This window comes from Lutjanus erythropterus, chromosome 8 (assembly GCF_056507025.1).
Source record: "Lutjanus erythropterus isolate fLutEry1 chromosome 8, fLutEry1.hap2, whole genome shotgun sequence".
In the NCBI taxonomy this organism is placed as follows: domain Eukaryota; kingdom Metazoa; phylum Chordata; class Actinopteri; order Lutjaniformes; family Lutjanidae; genus Lutjanus; species Lutjanus erythropterus.
Genome location: NC_139324.1, coordinates 24,897,106 through 24,916,794, shown reverse-complemented (window position 1 = coordinate 24,916,794; position 19,689 = coordinate 24,897,106). Strand labels below are relative to the sequence as shown.

At 41.9% G+C, this 19,689-nt stretch overlaps 1 protein-coding gene across 1 annotated transcript in view; it reads left to right on the top strand.

The window, feature by feature from the left end:
- Positions 1 to 19,689, top strand: part of anos1 (anosmin 1) — a 64,099-nt gene that overhangs the window by 36,979 nt on the left and 7,431 nt on the right. The window contains exons 5-10 of the mRNA XM_084725007.1: positions 6,356 to 6,540; positions 6,903 to 7,032; positions 10,135 to 10,340; positions 13,193 to 13,337; positions 14,946 to 15,092; positions 19,310 to 19,398. Of these exons, the coding sequence (XP_084581133.1) occupies positions 6,356 to 6,540; positions 6,903 to 7,032; positions 10,135 to 10,340; positions 13,193 to 13,337; positions 14,946 to 15,092; positions 19,310 to 19,398 (902 nt within the window). The remainder of the gene's footprint in view (positions 1 to 6,355; positions 6,541 to 6,902; positions 7,033 to 10,134; positions 10,341 to 13,192; positions 13,338 to 14,945; positions 15,093 to 19,309; positions 19,399 to 19,689) is intronic.

Here is a 19,689-nt window from a genome sequence, read left to right as displayed (position 1 = left end):
CAGTATCATGCCCAAGGATACAACAACATTCAAACCTGAGGGAACCAGGGATTGAACCACTTAGCCACCGCAGCAACGTAACTAATGGTAATGTTGTAAACTGTAATGTTGTGAAGTTATTACAACATCACAAATGATACATCACAATCATGATGTTGATGTTCAATGGATACAACAACCTGTCAAGATTCCTGATAGATCTGAAATCGAAATCTGCTAATGTTAGGTCAAAAGAAACAACAGTTAGTTTTCTTATAACTTGCTTCCAAACTGTTCACGTGTGTGATCTGTGGGTTTTTAATTTGTGCTGGAGGAAACCTTGCTGCCTCTCTGAAACTGCCAGTTACTGCTGGCTGCAGTATCTGTTTTATTGCATTTTAAAGACCATTGAGAGAAACGTTAAAGTGCATCCACTTCATTAATCAAGTGATGAGAGAAGGACGGGCCGCTTTAGGGTGTTTTCAGGTGAGGCACAATTGCTCCGTACCACGCCTGAGTACCACAAACTAGTTGAGAGTACTTTTTCAAGTGGACTCACAGATCAACAAACCGTGCCCAGGTACGATACACGGTGTTCACAACAATCAAATGAACTGGACTTTGCTTAGCACCAAACAGCAGACAGACGCAGTTAGCGGCTAGCTGGTGAGCATAGGTTAACACAGACTTAGGCCCGAGGGCTGGATCCAGATCATTGAAAGGTTCCGCGTGGTCTGCAAAGTCATCATGAGCACTTAAATTCTGCTGTCCCCAAGTGGCCAAAAAATCAGGTATAAAATAAAAAAAGACAGCACACACATCCAAAAGTACTGGGTGCTGGACAAAAATGCAGCTACAAAAGTGTAAAATTAAGTCTGCACACCAGAAACTGCTCCTTATAGCATTTTTTTTCAGGCGTCATATCTGATGAAGGGCTTGGGCCCAAAATGTCACACATAGTGATTTAGTAGTAGAAACGCTATAAGGGGCACCTTTTGGTGTGCAGACTTAGTTTTATACTTTTATTTAAAAAACACATGGTAGAAACAGGAAGAGGGGAGCTCTTCAGCAAGCCAGGATGATAGACTGGGATACATAAACTCTGTGTGTGCGTGTGTGTGTGAGTGTGTGTGTGCACTGATAAAGTTGCTTAACTGTCCATACGCCTGGCATCTCATCTCTTTATTTAATTATTGCTCGGCACTGTTTCCAAGAGGGACCAAATTAATACGGTTCGTCAGCTAAATCATGGATACTCCCTCCCTCTCTATTTATCCTATTCAGTAAATGACGTTTCATATCTGGTAATGGTCCAATGCAAACATCATGTTTTTAATGTGATTAACTGTAGCAGTTTGCATAATTTTCATAAATAGTGTTGAACCAATTAATCCTCCTCTGTCAAACATTAATTTTGAATCCCAATGACGCAAATTGCAGATTATCTTGGACAATTTCTGACAACTTATTTCATCTCTGCGTATTGTGCTTCACCCACACAACCCTCATGCTGTTTCTGTTGTAAATTGGAATGAATCTTAAGTCTCGAAATTGCTGGATAAGCTTGAGGGTTTCTCAGACACAGATGTACCCAAGAATCTTTGCTCCAGTAAAATAGTTTAATAGCTCTGCCCAAGGCGGCCTGATGTTCTGAGGGTGCTGAGTCGTTTTGTGAGAGAACCAAGAGCCTCTGAACTTGGAGATGGGAGCTGGAACTACATTATATACACTATCAGCACACAATTGCTGGCAGCCTGAGGCCATAACATTGGGGAGATGTTGAAGTGAGACCAGTGGATGATGAGTCTAAATCAAGCTTTGAACCGCAGCAGTGATAGACTGAAGCTGTGTATGCTTTAAATCATACTGCAGTAAGAGTATGCATGTTTTCCTGTGCGTATTGTATAGAGAGAAAGAGCATGTGATTTTCAGTTTAAGCTTAAGCACACAGAAGAGCATGCTAGTGTTTATATTTGATTTGGAAAAATCCTGAGGGACTTCATGGTGGATGTCATGCTCAAAAGGTGAACAGAACATTAATCGGGGGAAAAGATGAAAGCGGGCGTAACCTTGAAAATTTCAATACAGTGACCCAGTCAATGAAAACCATTCACCGCTCTGTGAGACCTTCAAATCAAGCAGCCTACCCCGCTGATTTAGTCCAAACACTGAGCTCATGACGGGTCGCCGTCAGCGCTGCATTTACACTGAATTACACTGAGCGTTTTTGGTGAAAGTGCGGATGAAATTCCCGTCCCGGTCCTCAGTGTTAAAGGTCTAATTAGCTGCTCATGGTTTGAAGAGCGTAATTGTTTCTATGTGTGCATGAGTGTGTATGTAGTCTTTGCCATGATGAGCTATGATGCTGGAAGCCATTAGCAAACACAAGCGGGGAGAAATGGAGCGTTTCCCCCACCGAGATCACTCTCAGATGTGTATGTGTGTGTCTTCAGGTTAAGGTCCCCAGACCATGTGTATGTCCCTGACAGAGAAAACACTTCAGTGTTCAGGGGCCGTATAAGAGAAATTTCCTAACTCGCAGAACTTAACTGTTTGGTAGCCATGGTTGTTAGGATTAGGACTTGAGGACTTGATATGGGAAAAAGACAGTTCCTAAGTCAATGTTGTTATCCCAACTTAAGATAGGAAATGTCTATCACACAAACACACAAGCTTCCCAAAATCTTTAAGATAACAGTTAAGCCTAACTTTCCTTACTTCCGCTTTTCTACATGTACCAGTGGCTAACTTACTAAGTTTGCCAATAATAGCTAACAACAGTTTAAGCTAACAGCAGTGTCTGTGGTGTCATCACAAGGTCAAGTCTATGGGATGAGTGTGAACTTGCAGGCAAAGCAAACCTGGAAGTAAAAAAAACATTTTTTTGAATATGCGCCAGGCGAGCAACTCTCATTGGACTGAATAGGCACCATTTTTGGGTAGGGTTCAGTAACAGTAGCCAACAGTAGTGTTTGCTAACAGTAGCAAACGATAGTTTTAGCTAACTTCTTTAATCTGTATTGCTGCTCTTTTTTTGCTTGTACACAATGAATGCCAGATATGGTGGAAAAAACATCTGCCATCTCACTCAACTCTCTTTCTACTACTTCCCTAGTTAAAGTTTTTGTAAATTTCACAAAAAGAAAATGTTTGGATTTCTCTAAAGTTACCAAGAACTCAAACTCAATCGTCTTGACGTTAAGTGCCCATCATTGCATGATAAATGTATTAGCGGATAAGTTGTTTAGTTCAGTGAAATGGAAAAAGTAGTTCAGGTTGCTAGGTAACAGACATAAAAGATGATAAGCGATGTTGGATTGACTATTTAGGATTTCTTAATAAGATAGTATTCCTAAACTAAGTTAGGATTTGCTTCTGTAATACCAAATTATTGAAAATTCTGTCTTAACTGCAATTTCTGTAATACAGACCTCTGAGACACTGGACCCCCACTGGTGTTTTGAATAATCTCCTTCTTCTTCTTCTCCTTCATTCACATCAATAGAGCCCAATGCTATTACACATCCACTGTGTATTAGCAGAGATGTGCCTCAGAGAAAATATGTTTTGTATTGGAAATAGGCACTTTATTAGGCTCTTCTGTGCTATTCTTCTTTTCTCTAGTTCTCTCATTTTCTCTGTTCTTTGGAAGAAATATTACCACATGTAATGCAAGCCAATTTGTTATGTGTTTTCTGATCAAAAGCAGTGCAAACGTCTACTCTACGCTGTGAGAGGAACTGGAAAAGGAGCCGATGTGTGGTTAAAGCAAACAATGTGAAAAATGTAGATGTCAGAGTGAAAATTAAATTCAGTGAGAGTTATTCTCACACGGTCACAACAAGTCAGTCAGTGCATTGGCCAATCAGCCATCCTCAGTTTACGGTAAATCCTTGAGCTACAAGCAGTGTTTTCCTCAACCCCCCCCTGCAATTAGAGCCGTCATTATGACAGTATGTGCGTGAGTATTGAGAATTATATTCCTGCGAGTGTAATTGTTGGCATGATTAAGACATGAATGGACGCCGTACTCTTGATCGTGCCTCAGCAGCAGTTACATCATGGTTTGGAGTAAGAATGTGGCCATTGAAAAATGAACACTGTATGATTCTTGGACCAAACCTGACCCAAAAGTTATCTTTGGAAAGAACAAGCCCAGAGAAAGTGTATTCATTGCCCTCGTACATATTGCGGAAGAGAGGGGTTGCGTGTGTGTGTTTGTATTTTTGTGTGTGTGTGTGGTTTTTGCTTTGCTGGAGTGCTTGTGTGACTTTGTGGGAAGATGAGCTAAGACAGAGGGAGCAGAGGAATGCTGTGGTTACCTTGGTGTTCATTATTGCGCAGGAAATGTGACACGTTCGTTCACACGCACACACACGGACGCACACACTCGACTGTGGAGCTGTAAAACCACAGCACAATGACCCCCAGCTGTTAGTGCAGAGAAAGCTGTTATCAGCGGCACAAAACAAAGTACTGGCTCCATATGCATGTGGCTCAAGGGCCCTCCTCCATCTTCCAGGACTTTATATGAATCAATCAATCACTTTTTCTCGCCCTGGATGAGGAGTGAATAGAGATATAAGTAGATCAAGTGCTCTGCATACAGAACACAGTCTTGATTATGTTGTTTACCGACCTGAAGCGCAGTAGCCTTGAGCGTGTGTTGATGCTGTTGATAAATGCGGAGCAGCAGTGGGCTGCTCAGCAAGCGACAGAGGTCCAACATAATGGTCTGAAGTGCTAGGTGATTTATTGAGAACTGTGGGATGTATTCAGCCTTCTCCTGTACTTCCAAACTTGCTTTTCCAATCTCCATCTCATTATCACTATGCCCAACGCTCAATCAACAACTCACTACGTCTCCACTGCAATAAATTCACTTGAGAGAGTCAGTCTGACTTGGCTGAGCATTTGGCCCAGTCCTGCACTTAATAAATCTCTAATTTATTGCACATGGCCACATCGACTTCGTCTGAGAGGCTGAATGTGAAGCGCAATGATGCAGATGAACTTTACATGTACGTGTGTATGTTTGCATTGGTGTATTTTGTGTCAGCCGAAGAGAAAGAGACGTTATACGCGCCATCTCACATACCTAGACGTAAACTGTGTGTGTCATTGCTAAGAAGCGCAGCAACTAAAGCACATCGCCCTGGCGAGGAAATATCACAATCTGTCACAGTAGAAAGATGATGCTGTTGACCCACAGCATGTATTAAATCTATTGCAGTGAGGTCATGTCTCATTTTCAAATCTGCATTTGTCCAACTCTGATGGTGTCATATAACTTTCCATGCGAGAAAGGAAAACAACAAATTTCATGTTAGAAGTTCACCTACACTGAAAAAAGAGACTTATTGGACCAACCTTAAATTACTTCAATTGATGAGACACAAATAAATAAGGTTTTTCAAATCAAGTTAATATGAACACAGTAGTAGTACAAGTAGTTTTTATAGTAACTGTAGTGTGTTATTTCAGTTTATTACATTGCTTTGTTAAATATTCAGTTCTGATTGGTCAATTACAGCATTGTAAAGTCTGTTAGCAGTCTGTTAACAGACTGTTAATTTGAAGAACTGTGGCTATAAAATCATTTTAAATTGATATGATATATCAATTTATTGATTTTTTCGTAAGTAACCATGAAATAAGCGGGATAATGTACAGTGATCGTAACTGTAAAATAAACCCCAACAACGCAAAGTGGATTATTTCCCAGTAATGATCTACTCACTGTACATTATCCCATTTATTATATGGTTACTTACCAAAATAAATCAATAATTTTACACAAAATATTGCTTTAATAATTTGTTGACTTAAAAATGATTTTATTGCTCCTCCAGATACTTTGATCAGAACTGTGTGCTGTTCACTGTACATTATCCTTTATTTGTTAAATATAATGACTTAACATTCGCCTTACTTAGTAATAGCTTGCCTGAGTTTACAAAACTTTATATTCAACATTATTTTATATTTGATCAGAAAATATAATAGTTTTCTTTTGCATTAGACAGACCTTCTTTCTGAGTCACCAAGAGAAAATAGCAGCTTAACTGCAGGGAGAAAAATCTTAAAAGACAGGGATGTCATGACCTCAGATGTACAGCACTGAAAAAAAGAATAGTGAAGATACCTAACTGAAGCACTTTTACCTAAATAAGATTAGCAGGTTAAGGGAACAGGATATAATAGCAAGTTGTTATAATCCCCCAAAATAGACTTGCATTACTAAAGGAAGGCAGGATTCAGGATGGTACTATTGCTTAAGCTTCTACTGAAATACACTTTTTACAGTGTACAAGGTTCCACACAGCGGTGATATTAACGCCTGTCATGGTATCGTCTTCCTTGTGTGTACTTTTAGGAGTCCCGCTGAAGCCGAGGAAAGAGCTGGTGTTTTTGGAGCAGCCGTCAGGTCAGCTGGAGATCCGCTGGTCATCCAAGTTCAACATTTCCGTGGAGCCCGTCCTCTATGTGGTGCAGCGCCGCTGGAATTATGGCATCCACCCCAGCGAGGACGATGCCACCGAGTGGCAGACTGTGGCACAGGTAGGAATCAGCGCACCGTAAGTCCAAAAACTACTGAAGCATGTCAGCGAGATGAAAAGTCCTTAGATCCCATCAGATGTTGGTATGTGAGTGACTCTTTTGATCAGACATTTGGGATTTGTATCACTAAGAAACTTCAGCTTCACATGTCCCAGCGTGCCACATGCTACAGCTGTGAAAGTGCTGCACTGCGCTGACAGACGGTTGCACGCGGTTGCACATTCCTCATAGTCACAGTGTCTTTGAAAGTTTGGCAAAGAGAAACACACAGATGACTGATGTGGCTGCAAACTCACATGGGGCGTTGACCCTGCGTGAACCCTGACCCCTGCGGTTTGCTCTCCCCCCCATCTGTCCCTCAGACTGCAGAGGAGCGCGTCCAACTGGCCGACATCAGAGCCAGCAGATGGTACCAGTTCAGAGTTGCTGCAGTCAACGTCCACGGGACCCGCGGCTTCACTGCACCCAGCAAACACTTCCGCTCCTCCAGAGGTCTGTGTGTGTATGCACTTATGCACGTGTGTGTGGCCTTGTTTTGTGAGTAAGTTCCTGTTTGACACCCACTGCCCTCCATTTGTCATGGTTAAGACCTTGGAACAGGTGGAGGCTCAGGGAAAGACTTTTAAAACCTGGTTTGACTTCTTATCTGACCGTACAAACCAAGTGTATGTGGTGAATATTGAGCCAAGCTTTTCTTATGAATATTTTGTTGTAAAAACTTTTATTCACCAGCACTTTGTACCTTTCATCTCTTAAGAGGATTAAGAGACATATTTTTAGTGAGAACTGAAGTCATGTTTACGTCTTTGTGAGATCCACTCCTGAGCTGTTCAACCCCGTGGCTCCGTACAGCAGCAGCACACTGATTATGACTGAAATATGACTGGTAAAGCCAAGCAAACATTTTATTTACTGACACTGCTTGGATGTGCTTATTTTAAAAATGGATTCTCACGTTTACCTTGCTAACCTGAATTGTAAATAAATATTTCCACACATTTATCCAGTGGGCTAAGGTAAAAGGGTAATTCATGCGTAATGAGGAGGGACAGGGTGCACAGAATGTTTCGTTTCTGTGTTGCAACCAGATCTTCATTTATGTCTTCAAAGGCGGGTTTTCCCCCTCTTTACAGTCCTATAAAATGTAATATGTCTGAATTAGTCAGGATATTGCAGGTTTCAAATGAATGCAAGTGTTGTCTTGCTTCCAGAGGGAGTGACGTAACCGAGGAGTGCTTCAGATCTTTGCCACAGATTAGTGAACGAGCTCTGATGGCATCCTGTGTCGCTCCTCAGCTCCTCTACCCTGCACGTTCAGCATTCAGTGACTCTAAATTGCAGTGTTTTCCTGCAGATGGCATTTGTTAAAGCAACGGCCAATTGTTGTGTGGTTCCCAGGCATTACAGGTTTGTGAATATAATAATGTGTCTAGATCGAATCTGATCTGGAATGAGACTCAATCTAGACAGTATGTTTGTTTGACGTGTAGAGGCAGAGCCATGTGGCCACCAGTTCAGCCTGACTCAGCCCTGAGTGATTTAGGCCACTTTTTCGTCTTTTTTTTTACATTACAATGCATTTATCAGGATTAGAGCAGTTACATTTTCTTTGCTATTCACAGATTTTGACAAAATGTAAGAACTTGGTACATTTTGGGAGATGGAATGTCTGCACACAAGAGCAATGAAAAATATGTCAGGCGGAGATTTGCTAGAGTGAAACAACATTACAGGGTCATTCAGTCAATAGTGCAGAATTTACGCTGGGGAGAAAAAACTTCTTTTCCACAACATAAATCATTTACTGTTAGGGGTGCCCCCGACTAAAGATTTCCTAGTCAACTAGAAGTTGTAAATTAATTATTTAAATATATTTCTGGGGTACGAAGTGAGCTGGACGATAAATGCCAACAGCGAAAGTGGTCATGAATCTGAATATGTTGGAACAACCAGCAAAGAGACTGAACGTTTTGTTTTGTTTTGTTATTTCAACACAGTATGACCTCATAAAAGTACTGTTACTCAAAGCATGGAAATCAATAACTTTCCAACATTCAGTACAATAAATACATGTAGACTTCAACACAACACAAAATAAAAGTCTGTATTCCAGGTTGTCAAACTGGCCTCAGTCAATCTTGGAGACTGTGTCCCAGTCTAAAAGAACTGCTAATGGTTAGCATATAAATGAAAACTCAGTCGATCAATGACGCTTTTCCATCGTCACTTTTGACTGCGCCAAGTCAAACCGTGCTGCACTGATTTGCTTTTTCATTACGTGTTGTAAGGTGTCGAACTGGCTGCGTTGTACCTGAGATGGACCATCTCCGGAGTGCGACCTGAAGCGCTCTGGACCTGCCTCAAAGCGGGCCGTGGTGATGGTGGTAGCTCCTTATCCCCCTCTACTCATGTCTGTGCAGGAGTAGAGCCAGCAGATGGTACCAGTTCTATGCAATGCACAGTGCACATCAACATACTTCATCAAACTTGTGTTATTTATCCTCTAACAGATATGAAGTTGTTTAGTAGTTTAGTGGAATACTGGCAGATGCCCTAAGTACTTTCCATGTTCTGCCAAATACTAAAAACCCGTGCCAAATACTGAAAGTATTAGTGTGTTTAGTGGTGTTTTGTGTGTGTGTTGACCTGTCCTGTCAAGCCCTCGTCATACATTTGCTCCCCAGAGCGTTGTGGATGGCTGTCAGACAGAGCCAGACACCAGGTGGGAAAAGGATTCAGCTGCGGGGATGGAAACCGATCTCCAATCAGGCCAATCAGTGCCAGAACGTTGATAGATTGATGGGAGCTGTCATGGATTTGACGAGCTCCTGGCCCTTCTGTCATGCCATTGTTATTTATATAGTACGGCCGTATCATCTGATTACAATTTTGCACTACTATACTTTGTTAGGGCAATTTGTAAGAACTGACTGCTTATTTATCTTGCTGGTATAGAGAACCGATGTGTCCGGTTGTGTTTTTGGACCGGATTAAATATGTTTCAGGTGGGAGAGGGCAGAGGAGAACGAGGGAGAGCCAACTGGGCTGTGGCGTGAATCATTTTCTCATTAAAGGGCTATTCCCTCTGGTCTGGCGTCTGGCATGTGGCCCTGCCTCTCTTCCTGACATCAGCAGCTGGGTCACAGCACATACGGATAGTTTCAAAACCAGCTTTACACACACACACACATACACACACACACGAGAGTACAGGAACGTCAAGTGTGTAGCCAAATTGAGCAGCATGTGTTTGTTAACCCCTGACCCACGCTCTCGGTCCTGCTGAACGCTGTCATAGACGTGACATGACACCTGTCATAACATCTCATGGCAGATTGTCAGTGCAGGACTAATTACTTTACACAGTGTCACACTGGTCCCCCTCCTCAACTGCAGTGCTAATCCTCCAGTGGTGAAAGGTGTCTTGGCCTGTAAAACATCCAACCTGAAATTATACTTGCAAGAAAAAACGTTGGCTCAAGATTTGTCACATACAGAGTCACAATAAGAGGCCCTTCGTCCTCCTCTAAATGTCTGCAGATGTACTAAAAAATCTGTTGACAGTGTTGTTTTGTATTGTTGCTATGTCTTCAGATCCTTCCGCCCCTCCCAGCCCAACCAGTCTTCGTGTCACCAACGTGACGCTGGGCGACGAAGGCCTGGTGACAGCTCGTCTCAACTGGACGCTGCCAGAGGAGCCCGATATCCCCATACATCACTACAAAGTGTTCTGGAGCTGGACCGTGCCCACCAAGTCCATGGTGCCATCCAAGAAGAAAAGGAGAAAGACCACCAACGGGGTAATCTTCTTCTCACCCTGTCTCACTGATGTGTTCTTTCTCTCCTTTTTTTCCTCTCTCTGGGACGACAGAGTCTTGTCCGGGATTATCTCAGCATCGTCCCCTCTGGCCTCAACACATCACTGTAAATATCCATGTAGGCCTGCAGTGGAAAAAGGGGATAAACATGGGATAGGAGTTGAATTTATTTTTGTATACTTGCAAGGCTATCAATCACACACAGATTGATACAATGTGCTCTACCATTGTTTTAATTCCATCTACTGATGAAAGAACCCTTAAACGCGCTGTTAAGCTTTGAAAGAAAACACATTAAGTGTGATAAATAGCCCCTTTTATAGTGATAAATCATGATTTCAAGGTCTGTGTTTTTTAAATATCTCAATTTGTGCTGTTCACTCCTTTTAGCTGGTATTTTGAAGCTTTAGTTTTCTCCTACCTGATTTTTTATTGTGCAATTCAGCATTTTCTGAAGTGGCGTATGGGTTTATTTTTTATTTTTTTGTCTTATTTTTAACATAGATCTCAGTAGCTTCAAAGTCAAGTGGTTATATAACCACACTCACTGTACCCTATGCTATTATTATCTTTTACATCAATGCATACAGTGTATTTAAACTAAGGATAGAGAAACAGCACAAAAAAACATCTAAGAACATTGTAATAATCTCTAATAATGGCACAAATATCATGTTTAAAGAAAAATATCATTGGTTCCCACTGTTGATTCCATGGAATGGTTTTGTTTGCATACTGGAACATTCTCAACTATTTGGTCCAACCAGAAAGAGGAATTTTCATGGCCTTTTGTCTGGGATGTCACAGACACAAAGACCTCACTTACAATCACAAAGAAAGATAAATACAATTTGGTTATAAAAGCTTAAACAAACAGGCAATCCAAGAGCTAACGAAGTTAGACTTCTTGGCTTGAACAGCTCAGAAAGCCACACAGTAATATTTTGATAGTATTGAAAATATGTTTTTACATAAAAAATACACAAGTATGAATGCAAGCGTTGATTGGACTGTCACAGATTGAAGTGAGGCTGCCCCCCGAAAGTCAAAGATTCAAATCATCAGCCAGAGACGCCTCAAAATCTACCAGTTGAGCAGTTGTTTTTTGTCCTTTGTCAGTCAGAGTGCATTACAGTCACAGGATAAAACAAACAGGAACTCAGATAAAGGCACAGCATTTCAATGAGGAATTATGGATAAGGGGAATCACAAATATATTTTTATACTACCTGACACATTTATTTCAAAAAAAGTCCTTGTGACAGCGTGCACTGTTGGGTAACTGATGAGAGAAGGTGAGACAAGTTATTGGTAAACAAATGTTGGCTCTGCACGCAGAGCAATGGAAGAGCATGACAGGCTGTAAACTTTACAAATCGACTCTCAAGAAGAAGAAAGAAATGGAGTGCAGGTGACGTGCTGTCAGCCACCTCACTAGAGCGTATGAGAGCGTGCAGGGCAGTTGACGCTTGCTTGTTTGCTTGTGCTTTTTTTGCCACTGGCTGTCTCAGACTGTTATTTTAAGTGTTTTATGGAAAGGATCACATCTTTCTCCATCTAAGAGTAAGATACACAACATTTAACCAGGTGCACACTTACTTTCTCTAACTGTGTGAAAATCTGTTTTCACGTCACAGATGACGAAAGCATTAAAAACTGAGTCTTACTGGTAAAACATACTCATGTAGGCTGATATAACAGTTTAGTGAGGCACACAGAAGTGGAAAGTTGAATTGTTGAATATTCGTATTGTATGGCCAAATCTGATTCACCTGGAAAAATTCTTAGTCTGAGACAGCCTAATTAAAGCAATGGGTCCATAATAGAGCTACAACAATTAGCTGATGCTATATTAATCACCAACTTTTGATAATCAATCATTAAGAGTCAATATGTCCAAATTCTGTGATTATAGTTTCTCAAAAGTTAATATTTTCTGGTTTCTTTACTCCTCTTTGGCAGTAAACTGAATATCTGTGGGTTGTGGACAAAACAAGACATCACTATCACCTTAGCGTAAGCAATGATCAACATTTTTCATAATTTTCTGGCTTTTTATGGACCAAACAACTAATCAGTTATTCAAGATGATGAATGACAAATTAATTGAAAATTAAAAACATATAAATTGAACCTTATGGATAAATCGGACAATGATGCCGTGACAGACTGATCGCAGACTATTGTGTGAACAACTGAATAAAGTTGGCTTCTAAAAGTTTTGTGAGTTTTGTGTGCAATACATGCCATAACATGTGACCTGACATCCCGTGGTTCAGTATCTGCGAAGAGCGTTTCATTAGAGACTCGAGCAGAAAGACAGATTGTCTAGACAGTCCACACACACCTCGACAGAGTCTTCTCCTCCTGAATTAGTTTATGAAATGCATAGCAGATGTAGCACAGAGCAGATAGAGGTGGGAGACACCAGACACCTATTGACACATGTACTACTGGTTTCCACTTTGGCACCTCGGGGCTTTGAAAGCAGCCTGCTGGTAGAGGAATGTCAAAACATGCACAGTCAATAACAAGAACTCATCAAGCTCACGCTGAGGGTGGAATGCTGCAAGTCAAACACAGTGAGGAAGCCCTGGGAGGCTTTGATAACATGGCTCCCTCACAAGGCCCTGAAGGCTATCTCCTCGCCACCATACCTTCCTCAGCGCCACATGTGTTCTTAATAAGCAGGGCTTTCCCACAGGCCCCGGTTGGCCCAGGCTGAGCTGGAGCTGGAGCTACATGGCTGGGACAATAACGGGGCTTTGAAACCGGCCTCAAGTGACAGTGTGGAAACAGAAATGCCAACATGCAACTGTTTTGTGTTGTCGCAGGCTCAGAGCTGGGTGGATCTGGAGGGGCTGCAGCAGAACAGCAGCTACACTGTGGAGCTGCAAGCCGTCACATACTGGGGACAGGTGCGGCTGAAGAGCTCCAAGGCTTCTCTCCACTTCAGCACCACCCAGAACACTGAGTCAGGTAAACACTGGTGCTCATTTTCTTTTCTTTTGTCAGACTTGTTTTGTTTTTTTAGTCATTAGTCGGTCAAACAGTCCTCTATGTTGATCCAGACTGAAATATTCCAACAACTAAATTCTGTGCAGACATCCATGGTCCTCACAGAAGATGAATCCTAATTACTTTGATGTTCCACTGACATTTCATGTAGGTCCCAGTTTTCATTTTCATCTACTTAATGCCCTCCATCACAAGGCATTTATTCCTCCCAGACAGTGAATCCTAATGACTTCTGTGATCCCTGACTTCTCCTTCCAGCACCACCATGAGTTTGACATATGTGTTTTTAGGGGAAAATCTATTGGATGGATTGTCAAAATTTATTAAATTTGGCACAGACATTCATGCTCTCAAGATGAATTATAGTCAAAATTTCACTTTGTCCAATTTTGTTTTATAACCAGAGCCCTGCCAAGCTAAGATAATTAAATGTTGTAAAAATGTTAAACCTTAGCATTTTAGTTTTGTCATTGTGAGTGTAGTAGCAGTAACTCAAATCACCACTGGGCCTAAATGAAGGCTCACAGATTCGCTAGCTAAAAATTACAGACAGCACCTTCTGTCCGTACTCTGTATGTACTGTTCATGGCGTCCGCATTTGTGCACATTTTCTTAAAGCTTGTGGATACAGAGCAGTGTCACCAACAGTTACGGGTGCAGTGCAGCGGTGAATAGTTCAAGTGAGATTCGGCCACAGGACACGGCAAAGAAGATTTGATTTGATTCTGTCTTCTTCTTTTGGGTATCTTTTTGATACTGACCAGCGTCCTCTTAGTGGATGTATTACATAACATCCACGTCAACTTTAAGTTTAAGTTTGTGGGCAAGATTGTATCATTTGAAATAGATGTATCTATTTTCATATGTAATGGGAGCATAAATTAACCTTTAGTCTTGGTTTACTACAGTATATATATGCCATTTAGTGAATACTTCTAGCCAAAATATCTTAGTAGTTAAGGGCCCACTCACAAACTGATGCAGCCGAGGTTATGTGGCATGGCAGGTGCGAATAAGAGTCATATGCGGGGTCATACACTGACTGAAATCAAACAAAAACCTGGATGGAGCTGCAGTTTTGTAATTGCAGATCCATATGGCAGTGGCTGAACTAACCCAGCAGAATCCACTTTTCTTTTTGCTTGTTTGTGTTCCTTGAGAGTTAAAATTTCCAAAATTACTGAGAGTCTTCAGGCAAACAATCATCCTGAGAATTGTAAAAAAAAAAAAAAAAGCAGGAATGGCCGAGGTATGCTGACAGCACATCTGCATTCATTCGGAGCTCCTGTGTGTTTGGGAAACACAGACCAAGCCTCAGTGCTACGAGTGTGTACATTTTAGGCATGTGTGTGGCTCTAGAGGGAATTAAACCTCTAACCTTGGCAGCGTTAGGAGTGTGTGTACCCATTGAGTTGCACCACACTTATGCATAAAGAACATGTTGTAACTGCTGTGATCTTACAAAGAAATAATTGTGTGTTTCTGTTACCATGCTGGAGAGTTTGCCACAACACACTCACTGTTGTGTCTTAGCTACAGCAGCAAACATTTCTCCTTTTCTCTTCCCAGTAAAATCAGTGCTCAAGTCAAGGAAGGAGGAGATATCCCCTCTTGGTTCGACCATGGCCAAACGCCCTTCTGGCCCTCTAGAGGTAGGCACGCCTTTCTACCAGGACGGCCAGCTGCAGGTCCGTGTCTACTGGAAGAACCGGGGAGGTATGCACCCTACTGTATTGATTTATAGCTTTGTTAAAATCCAATTAGCACCCCATTATGCACATCAGTCACCGTGACTCACGTAATAAAGTTTATGATTGATTGTCAGTCACTCAAACAATAGAAGATTCCTTTTGCATATGTGGAATCAGAGAGTGCAGATGAAATACATGAACTTATTGTTTATTTACACCCAGGGAAAATTAGGCACATGGAACATCACTACCAGCCTCCTTGGTTTAGCTATAAACAGTAACAAATTTGCTGTAGGTAAGAAGGAGAAGTTGCAGTGGATGATTATTTTTAGCTTCCAGTTTGGTTAGGTTTGGACATCAAAAATTCTTGGTTGGGTTTAGGCAACAGAACTACTCTGTGAGATTTAGGAAAAGATCATGGTTTGTCTTTGCCCCTGCAGGTGTAAATAGCCACATTGCCTATTTACACATGGGTGCAAAAAGCATTGTTGGCCATGGACACCTGGGTGCTTGTCTCTGTTATGCTAGGCTATATACATTCAGGTGTAAATAGCCACATTAGCTATTCCACCCTGGGTGTAAATAGCTACATTTACTATTTTACCCTGTGTGCAGATAGCCACATTGGCTATTCCACCCTGGATGTAAATAACCACATTACTTAATCCTGGCTGGGTGCAAATAGCATCTGCTATATATGAAACAATATGTCTTTGTGTGAGCTACATAATGTGAGTGCTGGGCAAATAGCATTCTTGGCTTTGGACACTTGGGTGCTTGTCTCTTCTATATACACCTGGGTGTAAATAGCCATATTGGCTTTTCCACTTGGGCTGTAAATAGCTATAATGGCTGTTCCACACTGAGTGTAAATAGCCAGACTAGCTATTACAGCCTGGGTAAAAGCAGCCATATTGCCAATTTCACCGTGGTTGCAAATAGCATCTGCCATAAGTGAAACAATGTACCTTTGTGGGACCTGGGTAATGTGAGTACTGGGCAAATAGCATTGTGGGCTATGAACAGCTGGGTGCTTGTCTCTGTCACGCTATATACACCAGGGTCTAAATAGTCACATTGACTATTCCACCCTGGGTGCAAATAGCATCTGTCATAAAGAAAGCAATTTGTCATTGTGGGAGCTGGGTAATGTGAGTGCTGGGCATATTGGTATAAACCTGCACATGGACTGGCAGAGCGGAGCCACTGTTTAGTAAAGAACAATAAACACACTGCTTAGCTGTACAATGGGATTTATTGACAGCTGTATTTAATAGATCCTCGCCCTCACATTAGCATTGAAGCAGCCCATTTTGTTTTACAAGACCTGATGTCATAGGGAACAGAAACGGTCACGGGTTGAAGCACCGCAAGGGGTTAAAGCCTATAGGAATGCCTGTCCCAGCGGCGTCCATTCCCCAACCTTTCTGTTAATACCAGAGTGGAAATATGGAAACCTTGAAAGCCATGCTCTCAGGGTAACCTGTCAAGTCCCATTCACTGGTCTATGTTATGTTACTAATATATGTCATCGCCTCAGCCAAACTCCACATCTTAGAGTCAAGAATGCAAACCCTGGCTGAAGGAGAGGCCTGGTGAGACACCAACTGCTGAATCAGAGTGAGAGCAGGGGAAGATGGAGCCGGCCCAGAGCTGTTAGCGAGGTTGGCCTGGACTCAGAGAGCTGAGTGATGCTGACGGGGATCAAGCATGGCTGGGGAATCACAGTGTTGCAGAGAGCAGAGTTAATCCTGGTCCAGCCTCTTTTTCTGTTTGCAGTGCTGCTCTGCAGTGTGTGTGAGTGCCACTGCCACTCATTAGTCTGAGCGATGACCCTGGCTTTGACTCTTGACTACCTGGGTTCCACTACTGTAAACATACATGCATGCAGATGGCCTGGAGAGCTGGAGTCTCTGGACATCTGGTTTGTGTGACAGACAAAAGGGACAGGTTAAGTGAACCGTGATTACCCTCACTCATTGTCTCTGTGATCCAAAGCAGCCCGACCTCTGGGTCGACTCCAGCAGACGAAAGAGAAACCTTACTGTACGCTGGCTCAGATAATATATCGCTGTCTGCCCGACTGCCAGATAATAGACAGCAGTCCGTCCGGCGGTGGCGGCGCTTCTGAGGCTCGCTTCCAGTCATGATTTATCGAACACTGCCGAGGTTCTGTTCCCTACCTGATTTCCATGTCCCATTCCTTGTTTTACATACAACTTCCCCTCTCTGTCAAACCCAGCTAAGCATATCTTGTTTATTTTTTCCCGATTTCCCGGTTCCCTGTTATTCCTCTCTTCTGCTTCCAAAGACCTCAGGGGCTCCTACTGCCAGATCGGTGTCTAAGCCTTCAAAGGACCCCTTTTATCTCCCCCCTGCAACCCAGGCCCGCGCCGAGGGGCGAACATAGCATAACTCAATTATTAATCGGAGAAGTATTTCTCATATCCAAGCGACACAGTTGAATGAATAATAAATCTAGTAACATAAGATGAGGGTGATGGGCGGATAAACAGCGCTGATGAGCTCATGAGGAGCTACTGTACAGTAATGAAGTGAGCGTTGCTGCTGTCGGAGCCTGCAGCTGAGAGAGTTAGTGTCCCAGCATGACCACGGCTGCCGCTCTGCTGATGAGAATGCAAATCCTTAAAGTTGAAGCCGAAAAGTTTGGTTTGGGAATTGAGCCCTCAGCGACCAAACGGAAAGGTTTAGGAAGCGGGAAAATCATGTTAATAAACTAATGCAAAGACAAAGAAGGAAGTGCTTTCATGCTTACTTACTTTTTTTTTCAGAGAGATAAGTTATTGTGATTATCAATAATGGAAATAACAGATATCAGATCTCAGATAGGGACTGTTGTAATTTGTGAGATACAGATCAGTTAATCATTTCAGCCTGTTGCATTGTCTTTTGATATCTGATAAATGTTCAGTGTGTTCATTGGTGTAACATAACTAAGTATATTTACTCAAATAGTGGACTGAGGTACAGTGTTAGGATATCTAATGCTACTTTTTTACTTAAACTCTTCTTGATGTAATAAGGCAGAGGGGCAGAAGTGTTTTTTTCATTTGAAAACAAAGGAGTTATTTTATGTTTAATACTTTGGTACATTTTGTGCATAATACTCCCATAGTTTTACTTCATTTTAGCTACATTTAAAGGAGCAATATATATCAATTACATGTGCAAAAATGAGTACAGCAGTCCAAATGTTGAGTTGGAGCCATAGGCCGTTTATTTAATACGTTGAAATCCTATTTAATATATGATCCATGGTTGAAGCAGGTTGTTTCTAATGTCCCCTCCTACCCAGATTTTGGGAAAGCTCTGCTGGCTGCAGCAGCTCGGCAGGAATGCAGATCACTCTCAGCATCGTAAATTGACAATAACAAGTGACGCTGTAAGTTGATCAGCTGTTTACAGCTGGCAGTTGTCGGTCAATGTAAAGTAAAGCCTGTTATTCTACACTTTGAGTTCAATGGCTGCCTGTCTTGCTGCCTGTCAGATGCCATTAACATACTGCTCAATTTAACCGTTACAAACATTTCTCCTTCCAAAAGAATATTAATGATTTTTTTACAATTCATAAACAGACTCTTAGTCATTTGGTGAACATTTGGCATTAATTTGAACTAATTCATTTGAAACAGGCAAACAAAAACAGTTATTTTTAGCCCAGAATAGAAATTTAAAATGGAGAACACCACAGCTGTAGTGTTGATGTCAGAGAAGTGAGCATTTCAACATGTATTTTAATCTCTGATGACATATCATGGTCATTTTATGATTTATACAGTAAACACATTACAGATTTTTCCACTAAGCATAATTTGACTCAAGTGGTCTGAGAGAAAACTAGACTTCTGCTCCTTGTCTTGGCTCTGTTTCACCCTTAAGAAAAATCTAGCCTTGTGATGGGAGACTTTGGCCAATCAAAGGTCGGTACGATTGTTGATTTTTGAGTTTCATTCCTAAAATGTGTTTGACTTAGCTGAGATTCAGCAATCAACCATCTCTAAGACACCAATCCAAAGTGGTAGCAATCTGACAACTTCAGAATGAGACAAACTTTCTCCTGAATCGCTTCCTGCACTTTTAACTTACGTTTTCAATGCAGGACTTGCCCTTGTAATGTAGCAATTTTAAATTTTATAAAGACGTAAAAAAGTAAAATATCTGAGTGCGGAGTCGAGTCTTTGTTGTGTGACATCCTGTCATCTCATCCTCCCTTTGTTTCAGACCCCTCCGTGAGCCGCTACCACGTCCAGTGGATGCCGGAGTACTGCAGCCACAACGAAACCCGAGGACCAGAGAAATCCGTCACGCAGGTTAGTCTCCAGCGAGCATTTCACACACCTTCTTCCAACTGAGGCTCTGATCACGGAGCGCGGTGCACAGAGCTATGGCTTGATCAGCAGCTGTGTGCTATGCAAAGCACGTGCCTAACCTTTTGTCTGATGCTTAGAAAGGACAGCTCCGCTAAAGAAAACAACTCCAGTGAGTGAGCTGAAGCCCTGTTGCGTTGGATTTGCACTGGGCAAATCGCTGGCTGTTGTTTTGAATATTATGAGTCAGTCGTGTGGTCAGGCATGTGGTGTGTTGGCTAATAAAACGCATTT